The sequence below is a fragment of the Ochotona princeps genome, chromosome 4, assembly GCF_030435755.1.
Source record: "Ochotona princeps isolate mOchPri1 chromosome 4, mOchPri1.hap1, whole genome shotgun sequence".
Taxonomy (NCBI): Eukaryota; Metazoa; Chordata; class Mammalia; order Lagomorpha; family Ochotonidae; genus Ochotona; species Ochotona princeps.
The window spans coordinates 55,312,693-55,331,691 of record NC_080835.1 but is presented as its reverse complement, the minus strand read 5'-3'; the positions used below and the strand labels follow the sequence as shown (position 1 = coordinate 55,331,691).

The window sequence follows — 18,999 nt, the reverse complement described above, 5'->3', positions numbered from 1 at the left end:
GAGCTGCCAGGATTAGAACTGGCACCCATATGGGATCCTGGCGCGTTCAACGCGAGGACTTTAGCTGCTAGGCCACGCCACCAGGTCCACCAGAGCTATTTTTAATGCATCCCCTGGCTGCCCTGCTCCCCATGCAGCCCCTCTGCCGAGCCAGGCTGCAGTGGCCCGGGGCTTGGGCCAAGCGCAGAGAGGTTTGTTCCGTGAGCAGAGGCAAGTCTTGGCTCCAGGACACTTCACACCCCATGAATTACTTCAGCACTAGATTAGACTTGCAGGCTTGGAGCAAAGTGATAATAGGGTCCAATTAAATTTATTTATGTGGACTCTCAGCTCTGTCCCCACCCTTGACCAGCAGTGGATGGGGCAAGCCTGACCCCCCCAACACAGCTTGGCTCCCCCTCCCAGGGGTCCTGCCATGCTGGGAGCTCTGGGTGATGGTGGGTAGGTGGCGATGGGATCTGCCATCCCCCTGGTGCAAGGGAAAGCAAGTTCTGGGCCCCAGAAGGGAAAGGATTGGTTCTGGTCTTGTATCAGTGTGATGTGCAGATTAGGAGAAAACTTAAACATGGAATCCAGGAAGCGACTTCTGGATTACAGAAGGTTGGGAATTGCAGGCCAAGAGCAGGATCCCCACACTTCTAGGGGAGGGTCCTTGTGGAGACCCTCCGGGGTGGTAGTGGCCTTGGCACAGGGACCTGTGGTTCTTGGTGGGGAATGTTCGGGCATGGGCTGGGCTGCATCCCAGCCAGTTCTGTGGAGGCAGCTCTGGAACCCCACCTGGAAGCAGAGGCACGCCTGGAGCCTTCATCCACTCAGCCTGTGTGTTTCACCTCCTACTTCTCCTCCTTGCAGCAGGATGTGCACCTACACCCTGTTCACGCTGAATCCACCTGCTTGGCTGTCCCCCTCCAGCCTTTGTGTTCCCTGTTGCCCCACTTTGATCTTCCTTCCTCTTCCCAGAGAGTACCTGTTCCTTTGCTTGTCACTCCACTTACATGGAACATGGTGACATCCTGCCAGGAAAGGACCAGGAGGAGAACAGGGACAGATCTGAGCATGCCCTGCCCCAGGGCCTGGCATGGGGGTCCTCAGCATGGAAGTGGCTCTGCAGTAAGCACGGCCATGTCCCCTGAGCAGGCTGGGCCACAGTGGCTCTGCTCCTGGCCCGACACAAGATGCTTCCTTTCCCTCAGTTTTATTGTCCCAAAGTACAGAAAGTGGCACTCAGTGTCAGGGATACCCCTGGCTGCTCCTGCATTGGTCCCTGCTGTGTAAGTCTTGGTTCACCAAGCAGAAATCTGTGTTGTCCCTGGCTTCAGAGAGTTGTGTCACAAGGCAAGGCAAAAGAGGGCCACTGGGCACCCCTTGTCCCCTGCCCTCTGCCGTGGGCCCCTCTTGCTACTCAGAAAGGGGACTTAGACCAGGACCACATGACTCTAGATGCACAGGTAACGGGCAAGGTGTCAGCCTCCCTTGCTCCCTCTGTCCTTCCCCCTCCTATCCCCTCCTCCACCGTCCTTTGCTGCCTCCAGCTCTAAGAGGGGCTGGAACTACATCCTCAGAGGTGTGGGAGCCATGTTGAGCAGGGAAAGGCCTGGTTGACTGTGGACAGGCATAAGCCTATCCTGAGATGGCTCCACGCAGGGCTCCTGCAGGCACCCTTCCACCCTCTAGACAGGGTGGAACACTATCTCCCTTGGATTTCTCCGCAGTTCTTGACCCCACAGGGCAGTGGGGCCTGACAGAGGGAGACCCCACTTCTTCTAGAGCCTTGAAGGCTGCAGGGTTCTTGGTGGGGAGGGTGAAGAGTTTGGAGCTGGAAATCAATGGTAGAAGCTGAAGGTGGAACTTGGGTCTCACTGACTGGGGTCTTGGAGCTTGGAGCCCAGTCTTTCCAGTGTTACCCTCTTTAAGCCTCAGTTTTCTCTTCTGTAGTAAAAGGGGGTTAGTCAAGGTCACCTTCACATCTCACTGGAGTCCCACGTGTTTGCATTCCTTTCTGAGTGCAGTTCAGGATTGGTGCCAGGGGCCGGCAGGCAAGTGGTATGGAGCCGTGGGATGGGCAGCAGGGACCCGGGCAGAGCTGGCTCACCCCAAGACATTTGGAGGTGGGACACACAGGTAGGCAGGAGAGTTATGAGAGAGGACTAGAGAAAAGCAGATGCAATCTGGTGTCAGAAGAAAATGCTAAGCCTCCATTCCGTGTTGTCTGCTGTAGACTTGGAGGAGGTCATCGGGCAAGGCCAAGCCACAGCCTCTGCCAAACAGGGCTGTAGATCTTACTTCCCAGGCCGACAGCACCAGTCCCGAGACTTGCAGAGGTCAGGGCAGGTGTCATTGCAGAAGGCTGGTACCAGGATGATGCAGAACTTTCTATCATGCAATGGGAAGCACCTGCCAGGTGGACATGGACTATCAGTTATGGGGGAAGTTGCATTGGGACATTCAGAGGTCTTCCAGTTTTCAGGTCTACACTGCCCCAGGCACAAAAGGTTGTCTGTCTGAGACACTCTTGGAGGTGGGGAGCCCTTGTCCCCACGTCTGTGTCTTCTAGCTAAGCTAGCTGGTCCATGAGCTCTGGGCTCCAGAATGCCCCTGGGGCTGCCTGCCTCATCTGGTTCCACTCAGTCCTGCTCCCATACTGTTCTTCACCATCTAGGCATCTAGGCGGCAGGAGGTGGGTAGGGTGGGGATTCATCTCCGTGGATTAGGACCCAGGGATCTCTGCTGATGTGGCTGAGAGGTCAGTTTTACTTGCCAGCGCCACTTCCTTCCTCTCCATCAAGGCAGGGGAACCCACCCACTTGGGCTAGATGCTCCCAGACTGCCTAAGATTTATAGAAAGCAGCAGAGCATTCCGGGGAAGCAATCAATCTTTGAGGGATGAATGAATGAAGTGTCTGACTTTCGGCTTGGGCCAGGCCTGAGGAGGGAAATCCAGAGAATTAAAGGGGAGGTGGGGGAGGTCGCAAAGAGGGATCATCCAGGCTGGGAGCGCTGTTAGTTTTTCTTTGGGAGCCCAGAGTGCTTCCTGTCTCCCCATCCATCAGCCTCTACACCCTGCAGTTCCCTGCTTGGCGGGGTGGAGCCCAAAGATGACGACTCAGTCAGTCACAGCTTGTCGGAGCTGCGTGGCCCAGGCCCCTCTCCTTGCCTTGCACACTGCGACACCCCGCAGGCCTGCAGATGAGGGGCTCTGGGCTTAGTGCTCCTGGTGGGGGTTGTGAGCACATCCTACATCCCAAGGTGTGTAATCCCCGGGGCTTGATGGGAGAGGCCCTCCAGCTCAGCTTCTGATTCCATTGTTCCCCTGGGCATGTTCCCAACCCCTGCCCCGCCAGGCCTCAGTTTCCCCGTCTGGCACCAGAGCCTCTAGGGCTCTCACTGGAGTACTCTAAGAGCCACAGCAGGAAGGGGCCTGCTTGAACTTGCATCACTTCCTTCCTTGGCATGCAGCAAGCCCCCCTCCCTGCTCGCCCCCATGCCCCTCCATGTAATCCTGGGGTCTCAGCCCTGCCCTCTGGGGGGAAATTGCTGTGATTTAAGATTCCAGATTTCCTGGACCATTAGTGTCATGATACTTTATATCTGCCCCTCAATTGCCTTTTAATTAAAAATGAATCCCTCCCAATCCCTGGGTTTATGTCCATCTCCGGGAACCCAAGGAGGCAGCGCTCTTCCTAATGTTTTGTGGGGTGCTAGTTTCTGCTGTTTTGGTCTCTCGCTTACATCCCTGGCCCCCCTCGCTTTGGAGGGGGGAACTCTTTGGAGGGTCTGGAACTGTTTCTGGACACCTGCTTTGTGTGAGTCACCAAGGCCCCTCCCTGACAACTGCAGGTGCCTCAGCACCCATCAGTGTGTGGGACCAGAGAGAGAGAAGGGTGGCCCCATCTTATCCAGCTCAGCTATGAGACAAGGCTAGAAAGAGTGGCCTGTCCCTTCATTGTGGTGGATCCTGGAGCCTGGAAACAGAGGGCTGTGCGTCTGGTTCATGCCTGAGACAGTACCAGAAGGCTTGAGGCCTGGAGCAGCAAGGTGCTTGTGGAGTGGTGGGCAGAGGAGCAAGTATCTTGTGGGACTTTATGGGCACTAGGGAGTAGAGTGGGACTTGGCAAGGGCAAATGCAGGGGGGCACTGTTGTCTGCCAGGGTTGGTGACCCCAGCAGTAATGGACTACATGGGGTAGTAGGGAAGACATCAGCTGGAGCTGGGGGAGACGTGAAGACATGGGGAGGAGGAGGAGGCCTCACTGCATCAGTGAGTGGCAACTCGGAGATTCTCTGCTAGGAATGAAAGGGGGGTCACCGGAGAGCCCAGAGCTCTCCCCAGGTGATAAAGGAGGCTGGCTCTTGGACTTGGTGACCCTGAGGGGAACCCCAATATCCCCAGATTCAGCAGCCCCAGGTGCACCTGTCACCACCTGAAAATGAGTTTGTTTCTTGGGGGCCACCCTAGATCTCTGGGGGAGCATCAAGGTCCAACAGCATGGGTATGAGGTGATGGGGGATAAAATCAGGTTGTTTTTGCCTTGTATATTGCAGGTCTAGCTTGTTCTGTCCACCAGCCGTAAGTATGGGATCTCCAGGACTTCCACAACTGCAGATACAAAGGCAGATGGATGGAGAATTCCTGCAACTGGCCCAGCATGCCTGATTCAGCATCTGAATGGACTCGAGCATCTGGGCAGAATTCCTTCTGGCCTGGCATTTCCACTTCAGAACACTGGGAATGGGACCAAGGATTGCATTCCACTGCTGCCTGGGAGACTCATGCCTTGGGAAGCGACCCTCACCTACTGCCCATTTGGTGACATTGCAGGTGACTGCGCAGCTGCAGGGTACAGGGGTGACATCATCAGGGAACTCTCTGGACCTCAGATATGGGCTCCCCAGGGTCCCCGGCTTCCCCTTGCTGAGCCCAGCTGCCTCATTTGCAGTGGGAATGCAGCAGGTCCCAGTGTTTGAGGAATGTGCTTGCCCAGGTGCTGAGTGGATGTCCAGAGGGGCGGATGCCCTCTCACTGTCACATTTGCTGTGCCCATGCATGTCCATGTGTGGACTCAGCATGTGCCAGCAAAAGCCATGTTGGGGCTTTGGAAACTGACTTAACGAGTTGGATCCTTGCTCCGCCTATCTCTAACTTGTGTGACTATAGGGTAAGTTACTTCTCCCTGTGCCTTACTATCTTCAATAAAATGGGACTATTTTGGTACCCAGCTGGGAAGGTGGATATAAGGATGGATTGAATTAGCTTCAGTGCTCAGTTCTGTGTGACATGTCTGACGTGGGAACACGTGCTGCAGACATGCAGTTCATGGCAGTGGTAGCAGAGATGTCACTGTGACACCAAGGCTCACAGGCAGGCTCCCTGCAGGTGGAGCTTCTGTAAGGGAAGGAATGATGGGCCTGCCCAGGCCTGTTCAAAAGTCTCTCAGGAACTGGAGAGGCCCAGGGGCTGGGGGCGGACCCGGCCTGAGTGATGACAGGAAGTACCTGCCCTGTGTGTCAGTGATTGGCATCACCTAGTCTGGAGGTCAGAGCAGGTGCCCTTGCTGCTCCCCTAAATCTGGCTCAGTCTTCACACGAGGGAGAAGCAGCTACCTGTGTTCCCAGGGCAGAGATGGGAGAATCATGACTGCTGGAGGTCACAGAGAAGGAGACAGAAAGAAGCAAAGGGCTGACATGGGCCTGTGCTTTTAACCTTGGCCCTCCACAGGAGGGAAGCAGAGGTGTTCTCTGCTGCCTCCTGTCATCCCTCTTGCTTCCGCGTGGTGCACCTGCTGAGCAGCCCAGTGGCACCGCCTAACTAGGTTGATGATTTCCTCCCCAAGTCAAAAGTCACAGGAAATCACTGCATGGAAGGGCTCCTCCTGGGGCCTCTGGCAGCCTTGCTGTGATGGGATGCATCCCTCTCCCCTCCTCCACACCCTGTAGGCTCCAGGGCTAGCAAGGCAGAGGGCACAGGAGCAGGCCTGACAGCTTGTCCTTGGTTAGGGGTTCTGTGGCTTGTTCTCCAGTGAGCTCAAGGTGCTGGGGGGCCAAGGGCTTTGGGTGGTCTTGAGGCTTTTGAATCTGATAGAGCGATTTGGCGAGGCTGTTGGGTGTGCCTGGCTCAGAAAGCAGGAAAAACAAAGAAGCTCAGGACCACTGTGACTGGCCAGGAGAGCTCGCAGCTTTCAGCTACCTGGCAGTCCCCATCTCCTGGCAACCCCCCACATTAGGTGTATCCTTATCCCCTTTGTAAACACCATTTTCCAGTTGGATTGGATTTTGTAAACTGTTCTTCTGTTCTCATGTTGCAAGGATAAAACTGAGGCTCAGGGAAGTGACGGGGTTGAAAAATGAAGTGGCTATAGGGGAGGCCTCACAACTAAGATGTGATATCCCAGGGACAGTGTTGTATTGCAGCAGGAAAAGCCATTGCTTGCAATGCCTGCATCCCATTTGGGCACTGGTTCGAACCCCAACTGTTTCTCTTCTAATCCAGCTCCCTGCTAATATACCTGGGAAAGTAGAGGAAGATGGCCCAAGTCCCCAGGGCCCACACACATGGGGGATGCAGGAGTTGTTCCCAGCTCCTGGGTTTCAGCCTGGCCCAGCCCCAGCAGTTGCAGCCATTTGAGGAGTGAACCAATGGATGAAAGATCTCTGTCTCCTCTCCGTCACTATCACTGTGTCTTCAGTGTGATGAAACGGAGTTTATTTGGTGGGAGCGGGGCGGGTCAGAACAGCCTGGATGGCAGATGGGTGAGGGCACCCAAGGGAGCAGTCCTGCTTAAAGCCACTTGGTTGACCTGAGCTTATACAGGCAGTGCCCTTGCTGGCCCTGGGTTCTCAGTAGGCCCCCAGTTCCTCTGACAGGCAACAAATCCCCCATCAGCTGCCCGGTGGGCTGACTGTAAGCACTTCCATTTTCCCATGGGATTTTGGAGGTGTCCTCAGTTTGGGTGGAGCCTGAGATACAGTCACCCTAATCATGCCTTCTGGAGGCTGGCCCTGGGGTTGATGGTCAGTTCCTTCTCCATTCCCACCCCCTGGCTATCTAGGTGCTCCTCTGAACTATTAATACCCCCTGCCATCTCCCTCCCCACTCCCAGCACACACACCCCCACCCCCAGCAGCCAAGGCCACAGCTCAGGGCCTGGAACCCATTCCCACCACCCTCTCTCTGCAGGCTATTCTGAGTGATGGGGACTTGTAGCCCATAGTCCTCCTTATTGTAGTTGCTGATCCTCTACGTGTTCCTGTATGTACACACAACAACGTGGATGTGATACACTTTCAATGGAAGCCCCACTGCAAATTTTGCCTCTTGATCTTTCTCCAGGCTGGAAGAGGGCAATGGATGCGGCATGGGGCAGTGAGCACCTCTCCTGTCAGCCACACCGTCTCCCAGGGACAGCCGATCCTTGCTGCTCGATGATGCTGTTCTAAGGCCAGCAGTTTAGGTATATCATATGCACTGCAGACTTAGCCTCAATGGATCCACTGAGACCTGATTGTCGTGGCTCAAGCAGCACTTGCAACTGAAAGCCAAAACGTGGATCCTGCAGTCTACACTAGGAGGAGAGGGGAGACACTCCCAAGTGTCCTGGCTGGCATAAGGGTATTAGGCCAGAGGTCTCCCTCACGTTACTTACAGTGGGTCCACTGGGCAGGTGTGTGCATTCTAGAAACAGCTCCCACAGCAGCGGACCTGGTAATGACCACATTGAGTATCTACCACGTGCCCCAGCTTACTGTACCCAGATCATCAGCTTCATCTTCACCCCACATCAAGACCTCCACTCCTACCTAACACCCCCAGGGAGGAAAGGAAGGGGGGAGTGTCTCAGCTCTCAGTGACAACAATACCTTACTTTTTTTTTCTTTTAAGATTTATTTTTATTGGAAAGGCAGATATACAGAGAGAAGGAGAGACAGACAGAAAGATCTTCCATCTGCTGGTTTACTCCCCAAGTGGCCTCAACAGTTGGAACTGAGCCAATCCAAAACCAGGAGCCAGGAGTTTCTTCCAGGTCTCCCACATGGACGCAGGGTCCCAAGGCTTATGGGCCATCCTCAATTGCTTTCCCAGGCCATAAGCAGGGAGCTGGATGGGAAGCGGAGCTGCCAGGACATGAACCGGCGCCCATAGGGGATCCCTGCGTGTTCAAGGCGAGAATTTAGCCACTGGGCTATCCCACTGAGTCTGACAATGCCTTATATCTGACAAAATGTTACAACAGCCCATGGGGCAAAGGGCTGGGGTCTGTCTCCAGAGAAGGGGTGCTGAATGTGGATGTCAGTAAGGGCTAGGCAAGTGCAACTCCTCCGTATACGCATGTAGCTCAACCAATCAGAAGTCCAGAAAAGCAGATAGAGAACTCCCAGGTCACTGGATAAAGGCCGGGGGTGGGGTTGGAGCATGTGACTGCGGAGCTGGAGCTAAGGTCAGAAGCTAATGAGGTGGTGGGCAGAGGTGCTGGGAGAGACCCTGACCCAGTCCTCTATCTAAGTTGCTGGGGAACCTGACTGCTTTCCCTGTTGATTCACAAACTGTCCCCCCAAAGTAAGCCATGATATGGGACTAAGGGTAGGGTTCAGCACTGGGCATTCAGAGAATGGCCAGGCTGCCAGACAGAGCTCAGTAAAAGTGTCCAGGAGAGGAGACACATGCAGTCTGGGCAGGGGTGACAGGGCCATGCGTACCAAGTCCTCCGGGCATTGGGTTAGGCTTCTGCTTAGAGGTGGCAGTAGGAAAAGTCTTGGGCCAGCAGCTCACAACCTGCAGGGGTATGGGGTGGTGGGGGTCCTTACACAAACTGACCTGCAGGTCCTGCAGCCCTACAGCCCATCCACGTCCACTCCTTGGCTCCCAGGCATTCCCAAGCTTCCCTCTGAAGTGTCCCAAGGGACCTGGGGAGCGAGCTGCCCACCCCGGGTGGTCCATTCCAGGCTCAGCAGCTGGAACGGACAATGCCCCAGAGCACAGAGCCCAAGCTCAGTTCCGCTCCAGGCATTTTATGGGCTCAGCCTGGGTAAACACGGCCCCATTAATGCACCCGGGCTTTCACCTACAGGGCTGTCAGCCTCACCTCCAAGCGCTGCAGGCGCTGGAGCGTGAGGCCCTGGGGCAGCTCCCACTAAAAGAACCAGGCAATAGTCTCCCTGGCCGCAGCTCAGACTGAAGGGCAGGGAGCTAAGGGGCCCACTAAGGCAGGCACAGAACTAGGCCAACCCCATCTGCCTGCCTCCATTTCATTACCCTCACTGAGCTCACTGGCTCCTTACAGCGGCCACTGACAAGAAACTGACATCCACACCAACCCAAACACTCCAGGCTCCACTCCCCGGCTCCTGGCTCACCGATTCCTCCCCTGGCTCCTCCAACTCTGAGCCAGGCAGAGGACCCCAGATGAGTCAGGTCTGGCCTTTGTCCAGGACGAGGTCACACGGTCTGGTGGAGGGACAGGTGCAGACAAGGGAGTGACAGTTCCAGACCAGTGTGCTCAGCCCCAGAACTAAAGAACAATGGGGAGTGGCCCCTGACACAGCCTGGGACAAGAGGGAGCTGGGAGTTGAGGGGTATGAGGCCCCGGCAGTGAGATCTGAGCTGAGTGTTGAAGAGGAGTCAGCTACAGTCAGGAGGCCCCTGAGACAGAGGGGATGGCATTAGTAAAATACCAGTCCCTGCCAGGAAGCAGCGTGGCCAGGGAGGACACCTGGACACTCAGGGGGCAACTTCAAAATCAGTGAATGAAGGAATGAATGAATGGTAAGAAATGTGGAGGGCTTGGAGAAGTGGCATTGAAAGAGACTGGAGGGGCTGAGGTCTGGAGTGTGTTAGGGACCACTCTCAGGCATCTGGGAGGTCCTGTGGCCAGACAGGAGCCGGGAAGGGGCGTGTGTGTCCAGATTCACCTGTAAGAAAGAACTCTCAGAAGGCTGGTGAGGGACTGCCTGAGGGGCTTTAGCGGTTCCTGGAAGCACGCACTGACCCTTGACCTGGGGTACAGCTGTCTGGTGAAGTGCGGGATATCCAAATACTTGGTGAAATTTGAACTTCTGGTGTCTGTGTATTTTAAAACTTTTTTTTCTAAAAATGTATTTGGTAGTAAGGGGGAACCTCTTATCAGCTGGCTTATCCCCCAAATGCCTAGATGGTCAAGATAGCAAGGGCTGAAGCCAGGGGACAGGAACTCAATCTAAGTTTCCCATGTGCGTGCCAGAAACTCACTTAGTTGCCCCACAGGGTCTGCACTGCTGGGAGCTGGAGTTGGGAGCTGCAGCCTGGAGCTGGCCAATGGTCCATGGATAGCTGCCAGTGGCCTGCCCAGAACAGTGACCACGGGACTAGGGGACAACAGCCGAGAGAACTGGCTTCTTCTCATTTTCCCCAACAAAAACTAGCCTTGGCAGGTTAGCACCTGTACAGGACAACGCACAAAAAAGATAAACATACACTTCCATCAATCATCATCATGAACACACCTGAGTGACCTCCAGAGTGGAACCCACACGTCCTTCCTGTGCTGCCTTAAGATGGCTTGGTTCCCCATGCATGTAATGGGGCTGGCTGCTCAAGGCTGTGGGTTTCCTGCTGGCTGTGTGTCTAGCCGTGGTTGTGTCCTGGTTGACGAGACCACAAATTATTGCCTGTCTGCTGTCGGGAAGCATGTGCGCATATTCCTGGTGTGCACAGGTCTGCCTTGTAGGGGCCAGCCTCGGGGGTGTGCTGGAAGCTGGGTGTCTCCTAGTTCTGCTGGCAGTGACAACCATAAACGCACAGTGGTGGAAAGATTTACACCAGAGCAATTAGCAAACACTGCAAAGCATGGCTTTTGCTTTCTGGAGCACTGTTTCTTAAGCACCCACCAGCACACAGCAGTGTCTGTCACCCCAGAGAGAGTGGCTGGTTCTCAGTGGCATCTGGCTTTGACCGCCACATACTTTTCCAAAAGATGTGTGCCCACCTCCCAGTTCTGTGTCCCAGGCGAGCTGCATCCTCACCTGGGAGCTTTAGCTGGGGGTGTGGTCAGACTCAGCATGGAAAGGGGTGGGTTACCCAGGGGGTGCCTTGCCCTGGCTGGGGTCCTGGAGTGGGTGTGAGTGCACCTCTGGGAGAAGAGAGATTGTGTGAGTGCAGGCTTGCAGGTGGAGCTGCTGAGTCCACAGGGGCTGCAGGAAGCCTGGGATTGCTGAATGCATCAGCCAGCAGGGTGCGGTCTGAGGGCAGAAGTGCACCTGCTCCCTCTTCATCAAACCCGCCTTCACCCCTGCACCTCCCTGGACCTCGTCCTCACAACCTCTTCTCCATGCTGCCACATTGTCCTTTTTTGGCTCTGTCTAGGATTGTGGGGTCAGTTGCAGCCAAGCTTGGTTCAACAGCTTCTCCCATCCCAGGCACTGCCTCAGCAGAGTGTGGGGCCTGAGACACAATCCAGCTCTTCTCTGGGCCTCAGTGAACCTCTGTATGCATAGGGAAGTCTGGGCGCCAGGACCTTCTGGCCCTGGGGCTGTGGACTGCTGCTCTGATTCCAGTCCCAGCTTGTGACACTCTCCAGCTCCCTCCCAACCCTGTTGGCAGAAGCACCCAGGGCCTTCTGCTTCTCCCCCAGCCCAAAGCAACCTGCACTGGGGGCTGGGAGCCTAGCACTCACCCAGGGCCAGTCCAGCACAACCTGGCTAAACTCCAGGCCTCCTCCACCCCAGCCCAGGTACCCAGAGGATGCTGGCTAGGGAGCTGAATTGTGTGCCTGTCCAGTGTTGGCAGGGTAGGTCCCTGAGTGTCTCAGAAGTGGAGCGGGTTGGGGATGCGCAGACTGCCTCCAACCAGCGGTCTGTGTCATCTGCCAGGAAGTGGTTGGTATTTTCAGAAGGAAATGAGCAGGTTTGGCTCCTGGGGAACAGACAGCTCTGGGAAAGGGCTCCAAGGGGCAGTGCCAAGGTCAGAGCCAGCTCCTCACTGTGAGGCAGGCAAGTGGGGACCGGCAGGGCTGACAAATGAGCTGACCGCATCCCCTCTCTTCCACTGTTAAGAGATACCACCCCAGGGAAGGAGGTGATTCTCAGGCATGTGGACTCCAAGAGTTCCTCACAGGTCAAGCAGGCAGGAGAAGGGGCCCAGGTATCTTTCATCACCTTGGGGACCCCTCTCTCCTAAATCACAGCTAGTATGGAGTGGGCAAGACCCATGGCTTTCCCTGGCCAGGAGGCAGAGCCAGGGGCATAGGAGAGCTCTATGGGGCTATGTGGAGGATGCAGTACCCCCTGCCTCACCACCTCACCCTGCCCTGCCTTGCCATCCATCCATCTTTCATGCTGCCATTGAGCTACTCATGGCCAAACCGAGCAGACAGCCCTGAGCTGGGTGTGGGAGACAAGACTATTCAACACATCAAGCCCTGCTTGTGTGGGCTGCAGGCCTAGGCTGGGTGGAGCATTGACGGGTGGGAGGGACAAGTGATGCAAAATCCCTGAGGCATGTGAGCTCAGGCCTGGGCTTCCTGCCTCCAGCCTCCGTCCCTTCCTGCCCATCACTGCCAGCAATCAGGGGCCTCCTGCAGTGCCCTTCAATCCTAACTCTCCACTTGCCCCTTTTAGATTCCATACCCCAAGGGGGTCAGCGCTGTGGCTGCAGCACTTCCAATCAAGTTCCCTGCTGATGTTCTTGAGAAAGCAGCCCAAGACGGTCCAAATGCTTGGGCTGCTGCACCCATGTGGGAGACCCCAAAGAAGCTCCTAGATCCTGGCCATGGGCTTGCCCAGCCTGGGTCACTGCAGCCATTTGGTAAGTGAAATCTCTTTCAAACAAACAAATAAATCTTTAAAAAATAAAACATACAAACAAAAAACCCTGACACCCACACCCATTGAGCTGCCACCTGCGCCCTTTGGAGGTCTTTGTGTGCGTTCCCATGAGCCCCATCCTCCTGGCTGAAGAAACTGACTCATCATTCAGAACCAGCTCAGCATCACCCCCTCTGAGAAGCTTTCCTCAGTCAACTTCTTCCCCAGCTGGAAGGCCCCTCCTCTGCTGGCTCCTGGCTTCCTCCCGGCTAGGATCACAGCACTTCAGAGGGTGTCACATGCTGGTCACCTGCCCCTCCCTGAGATCCAGTGGGGGCAGCCAACTGAGCTGGGGCTCAGGAGAGCAGCAGAGTCAGAGAGTGAATGCCTCACCGCCAACTCAGGGAGCTGGCCAAACAGGTGCATCGTGGCCCTTGGGGTGCCATGCATGCTGTTGGGGAATATACTCAGGCCACAGTTCATGTCAGACTGCCCCTGTCTCACAGGCCTAGTGTCAGGAACCCAAAAGCAGTCACCCTAGGAGTCCCAGCATCTTTTGGGTAAAGAGCATTGGTTCAAAAAGTGCCAGGACAGCATGATCAGAGCCTGGAAGTCTAGGCACTTTGGGGGAATCCAGAGTGAGAAGACTGCAGGAAGGCTGCCTGGAAGAGGTGAACTCTGATTTGTAGAACCCTGGGGAACACCGGGAGAGGGGCTGGTGGGAAGGAGGAGTCTGGGGCAGGGAGCCCAGTTACTGGATCCTGGGGGAGGCAGGGCCAGACTGTGTCAGATGGGCAAATGGGTGCCGCCATCCGCATACCAGCCAGCTTGTTTTGGGGAGGCAGGCAGCATCAGTCTCCTGCTCAGGCCTTCTGTCCCAGCCTGCGTCTACATCCCAGACACTGGAGCCTCCATGCCCTGGCTCACCCTACCTAGAACCACAGGCCCAATGAGACTCCTGTCTGGAGTGTGAGCACCAATTTGCAGTGCTCTGGAGGACTGCACAATGAACCTCCAGCCTCATTCTCCCGGCCACTGCCCCTGGGCTCCTTCTCCTGTGGGGGCCCTCCACTGGAGCCTCGGCCCTGCAGACTGAGTGTACATGGTCTGGACTTGAGCCTCACAATCTACCCCAGGAGTCCTGGCCAGCTCAACTCCTGTCACCTGTGTCGCCATCCTATCTCAATCGAGGAGCCCCCCAGGCTCCTCACACAATGGTGCCAGGTGGGCCAGGGAAACCTGATCTTCTCTGCCTGGGGCTCGCCTTCAGTGAGGGTGCACTGGGTACCCCCTCAGCCAGGAGTCTGCCAGAGGTTTGTCCTTGAGGGTTCCCCCTTGCTTGCTTCTTTGGGTGATGTCTGCTGCTGTTTGGAAGGAGGGTGTGCAAGGAGCTGTGGGGAGGCTGTAGCATGGTTTAGGCCAGGGTGTGTATTGCACTGGAGTTGGATTCTCAGAAATCCTTGGATCCCGGAAACACCAGATGGCAGGGCAAGGGCATCCTTGATCCAGCCCTGTGATGCATGATGTGCCCACTCCCTCTGGGGTCCCTCTCTGCTGAGGCTGTGTAGTATGGTTTGGCTGCTTGCTTGCATGGCCCCGATGGTTCTGTAATCACAAGGTGGGAGGGTGACATTGCCATCCTGTTTTGGAGCAAGGACCTCTTATCTGAGCAGCCCAGGGCAGCCACACCTGTGTCCGTGCCCATGCAGTGGCAACAACAGGAAGAGCTCCAAGCACTGCCCACCCACCATCCTGCTGGACATCCCCACAGAGCCAAGTGTCAGATTGGCAGGATTGGAGGTGCAGAGAGGGTGTGGGGCTTGCCCCGGGACATTCTGCAAATCCCGAGTTCCTACCCTCTGGCACCCTTTTATGCTCACCCCAATGATGCATTAGCGGTTCAGCTACTTGGGCGCATCCCTTCCTGTCCCTACCTCCCTCTTCTCCACACCAGGGGCAGCCACAGCCTGGGACAAGGGCTTGGGCCCTCAGTAGCCATGGCAGAACCCTTACTCCCCTCACCCAGACCCTCATCTCTCTAGAGGATGAAAGCTGCCTGGGGTCTCCGTGACCCAATGGGTTGGCAGGCAGGCATGGACGGAGTCTCTGCCGTGGTAAATCTGGCTGCTCTGAGAATGACAGCAGCAGCCCAGGTGGTAAGCTGCAGGGCACGGATGGCCAAGGGGCCAGTCTGCCATCACATATCAACTTTGCAGCCCAGTACATGTCCTCGGCTCCCCAGCCCCAGCACCCCCATCGCAAAAGGGGAGATCACCGCAGTCCCTCGTTGGTACAGTTGCCCTATGCCAGGGCCTATAAAGCGCTGAGTGCCAGGCACTTTGCTGCTGACACTGAGATCAAAGGGCCTGGGAAAGGACCTGGGAAACAAGATTAAAAGATGAACTTAGCAATGGATGCTATGACTAGCATTATGTTGGGGCATGGATACCTGCATTCCCAGAGTGCCTGGATTTGGGTCCCTATTCTTTCTCTCAATTCTAACTTCCTGTGAATACATGTCCTGGGAGGCAATGGTGATAGCTCAAGTGATTGGGTCCCTGACACTCATGTGGGAGACCTGGGCTGAGTTCCTGGCTCCAAGCATATGGTATGAATCAGTGGATGAGAGATCTGGTCAGTCTCTCTCTCTCAAATAAACAAATTTTCATTATTTTAGTGCAAAACAAAATTGAGATCCATGTATAGTCTTCCTATAATATCACTGTCTCATGAACTTTCTAAAAACCCCTCTATGCATGGATTTCACAAGCTTTGTGGATTTTAAAAAAGAGTTATTTATTTTACTTGGAAAGTCAGAGTTACAGAATAAGGGAGTGACATGAGAGAGAGAGCTCTTCCATTCGATGATTCATTCCCCAAATAGCTGCAGTGACCAGAACTGGGTTGGTCTAAAACTGGGAGCCAGGAGCTTTTTCAGGTCTCCCAGGTACGTGCAGGGGCCCAAGGACTTGGGCTATTCTTTGTTGGTTTTCCAGGCCAAAATCAAGAAACTAGATCAGAAGTGGAACAACCTGGACACCATGAGATGCTGGCGCTGCAGGCAGAGGATTAGCCCATTACATCACCATGCCAGCCCCAGATTTCACAAGTCTTTGCACCAAAAGAGGCACACATTTTAGCTCTGTTTTCCACAAACTTGCTCCGGAACCTGAGTGTGTGAGCTGCAAGCTGGGCTGGATTCAGAGATAGTTCATTTCCTCTCTGCTAAGCACCTGCTGTCACCTCTGCTCTGGGAAATGGCACTGCTATTCTGAGAGGACTGGAAGAGCATCCCAGCTGAGGCTGCAGGTTGGGGTGACCCTGGGGCACTCTGGGCCATTCTGTGCAACTCAGCAGGTAGTCACATCCTGCTACACCAGGCTCCTCAGCCCTTAGATTCTGTCACTCCTTCCCCAACCCCCAGGGGTCTCTCTGGATACCGGGCCTCTCCCAAGAGCTGCCCTTCCCTGCCGGGGGCCCCCACCTGGCTTCTCAGGCCCAGCTCCCAGCTCAGGTGCAGCTGGCAGAGCTGTCATCCCAGCCTTTGATGACATGTTTGTGCCCTGCTCTTCTAATGTCCAAACTGCACCTCTCCCTACTCCCCGCACTCCCCCTCAGCCTTTGAACTTGACTGGGGTTGCAGCTGGGTCATCCACTGTCTGGGCCCCCTCACAGGTGTGAGGCATCAGGCAGTTCCTTCCTCAGCCCCTGGCCCCTGTTTCACCTCTGGTACACACACGGACACCTGCCGAGTAGTCTTCCATGACAATGCATTCCTGCAGCTAGGCCCACCTGCAGACCACCCAGCGTAGGAGCAGAGGGAGAGACGCCAGCCATGAGCTAACAGCAAGGGGCTGTGGAGAATACTGGAATCTTCTCTGGCTATAACACTAGAGGCTCAGGAGTCAGAACCGTGGCAGCGTAGGAGCAGAGGGAGAGACGCCAGCCATGAGCTAACAGCAAGGGGCTGTGGAGAAAACTGGAATCTTCTTTGGCTATAACACTAGAGGCTCAGGAGTCAGAACCGTGGAGGCGAGGTACAGAGGAGTTGCCCTCTGGGCTCTGTGATAGCCTGGAGCTTGTCCCTAAGAGGTAAAGCTAGCTAGATCTTCAAATGCATCCCGTGAAGTCTGGCTGAGAATGGATGATGGTTTTCCAGGTGATTCTAGGTGACTCGTGAAAAAGCTTAAATTGCAGGACATTTAAGTCGCAGTGTTTCGAGCCTCCATATGCTGATCACTCACCTTCATCAATGACAAACAAACCCACCCTCAGCCCAATGAAGGGGCCTCAAGGACCCTTGAACTCCCAGAAATCACAGCTGATTCTGGGCTGTTGTGGGCCCCCAGGCAGCATCGGGTGGCTGGGATGGGGAGTTGGCACCCTTGAACATCAAGTCACATTCAGTCACCTCCCACAAGTCACCTAGGACCTAAGAGGGGAAGTACAGAGAGATTGTGAGTGTTGCCCAAGGTCACACAGCATTAAGTGGAAAGAGTGAGAGAGAGAACCTACGCCTGTCTGGTCCCAAACCATACCCAGAGGGAGAGACCTGGTAACAGTTTTGCTTTCGAAGGAAAGTTGAGCTGGGGAGCTGCTAGGGCTGCTCCCAGCCTGATTGTTTTGTACTGCCTAAGGGGCCTGGCCTCAGCCATGGGCAAGTGACACAGGGAGATGGCCCTCACGCCATCCCAGGTGCCACCACCATCTCTGTACCATTCTCCTTGACCTCAAAGGGGCCATCTGGGATCCTGGCCTGAGGTGAGGCGGTGTCCTCTCCTTGTCCTGGACCTGGAGGCCAGCTGGGCTTCCCTCTTGGTGTCCCTGGGGGCACAGGGCATGGTATGGCCAAACGCCCAGGGGAGCCCCAGGGGACAGACCTTCTCACCGCAGCTGGGAAGACTGAGTGGCACTTCTCACGCAGGTGCCACACTTTGGTTGAAAGGAGGCACTCATCCCGATGGTTCCGTGGTCTCCACAGCAACCCCAGGGTGGTCGGCTGGGACACAGGACTAGAAAAAGGCCTGCTGAGGGTCACTCAGTGGCAGTCACTCCTCAGGTGGGCTCTTCTACTCCACTAGTCCAAGACTGCCAAAGGTATTGCCTTGACCGGCAGCCCCACCAGCCCCCTCCTCCCAGCCTTCCTGCCTGTTACCCTCCAGCGTGCACAGCGCTGTGTGCTCCACTTGGCAGGAAGAGGGCTGGGGGCTGTGCTGCTGTCCGGGCCACCCCCCACTGCTATGCCAGCATCTCCCAGCCTACCCAAGGCGAGGCCCCCTAGCCCGAGCTTGTGCAGCCCAGGTGGGCTTCTCCAGCTTACCCGGCTCACAAAGCCAACAGACCGTGGCGTTTGCAGACCGTGACTCCTCCCAGAAGACAGCAGCTCCGTCATCATTGCCAACTCCATCGGCTCAGCGCTCTCAGTGGGGCCCAGCCCCCTGCCTCCCAGAGCCCACCCATGTGAGCCACAGAGGGACTGGGGTGGTGAAGGAATCCTGTGGCACTGAGACAGGCACAGCTTGCGGGGTGTGGCTGTGTGACCTGGGGCAGGTCCCCAAGCTCTGGGAGGCTCTCCTGCTGCCCATGCCTTTGAAGCTTCATGGAGACCACGAGACAGGAACTGTGCAGACAGAAGGGACTCTCACCATGCTCCCGCGCCCGCCACGAGCCATTCGTCCCGCCCTTTCCAAGTGACCCTTGTGGTCACGACACATTGACTGGAAACGTCAAGGCCCATTACTCGAGAACCAGCTCTATACTCCCACACAGAGAATTGGGGCTGCCCCAGGCTGCTGGCACCCTGGGGGTCTCCCTCCAACCCTGCTTATGCTGTCAGGGAGGGGCCAGGAGGTCTGATCCAGAGTTGCTAGCCCAGAGGAGGCAAGAGGGGGCAGCACAGAAAAAGAGGGTGCAGAGGGAGCTGGGCCTGGTGTGAAACACCAGGAAAAGCACAGCTTTGGAGGTGGCCCGGAGACCTGGGGTGCATGGACCCCCCCCCCCACCGCATGCAGCTGTGCAGGTGCCGCCTTTGCCCAGCTGTCATCAGGGATTTGCATATTTATTCAATTTGCCACTCTGTGCAGGAGGGGGTTCCCTTTGTGGGTGGGAAATGGTACCACCTGCCCTGGCTGCCCTCCTCGTGTCATCTCTTCCCTCAGCTCCCACAAGCACCCAGGGACTGTGTCTGACCATCCCTGTCCCCAGCGCCCAACACAGAGCCAGCTGAGGA

The 18,999-nt window shown here is 55.9% G+C and overlaps 1 protein-coding gene across 2 annotated transcripts in view; it reads left to right on the top strand.

Moving 5' to 3' along the window:
• Nucleotides 1-5,161, top strand: part of THAP12 (THAP domain containing 12) — a 64,487-nt gene extending 59,326 nt beyond the window's left edge. Inside the window, exon 5 of one of the 2 annotated variants that reach the window (XM_058663611.1) lies at nt 4,542-5,161. In XM_058663611.1, coding sequence (XP_058519594.1) covers nt 4,542-4,570 — 29 coding nt within the window. In that variant the 3' untranslated portion in view covers nt 4,571-5,161. Of the gene's footprint in view, nt 1-3,837; nt 3,927-4,541 lie in introns of those variants that run through there. The other variant, XM_058663610.1, reaches the window with a different exon arrangement.
• The last annotated feature ends 13,838 nt before the right edge of the window (nt 5,162-18,999 follow it).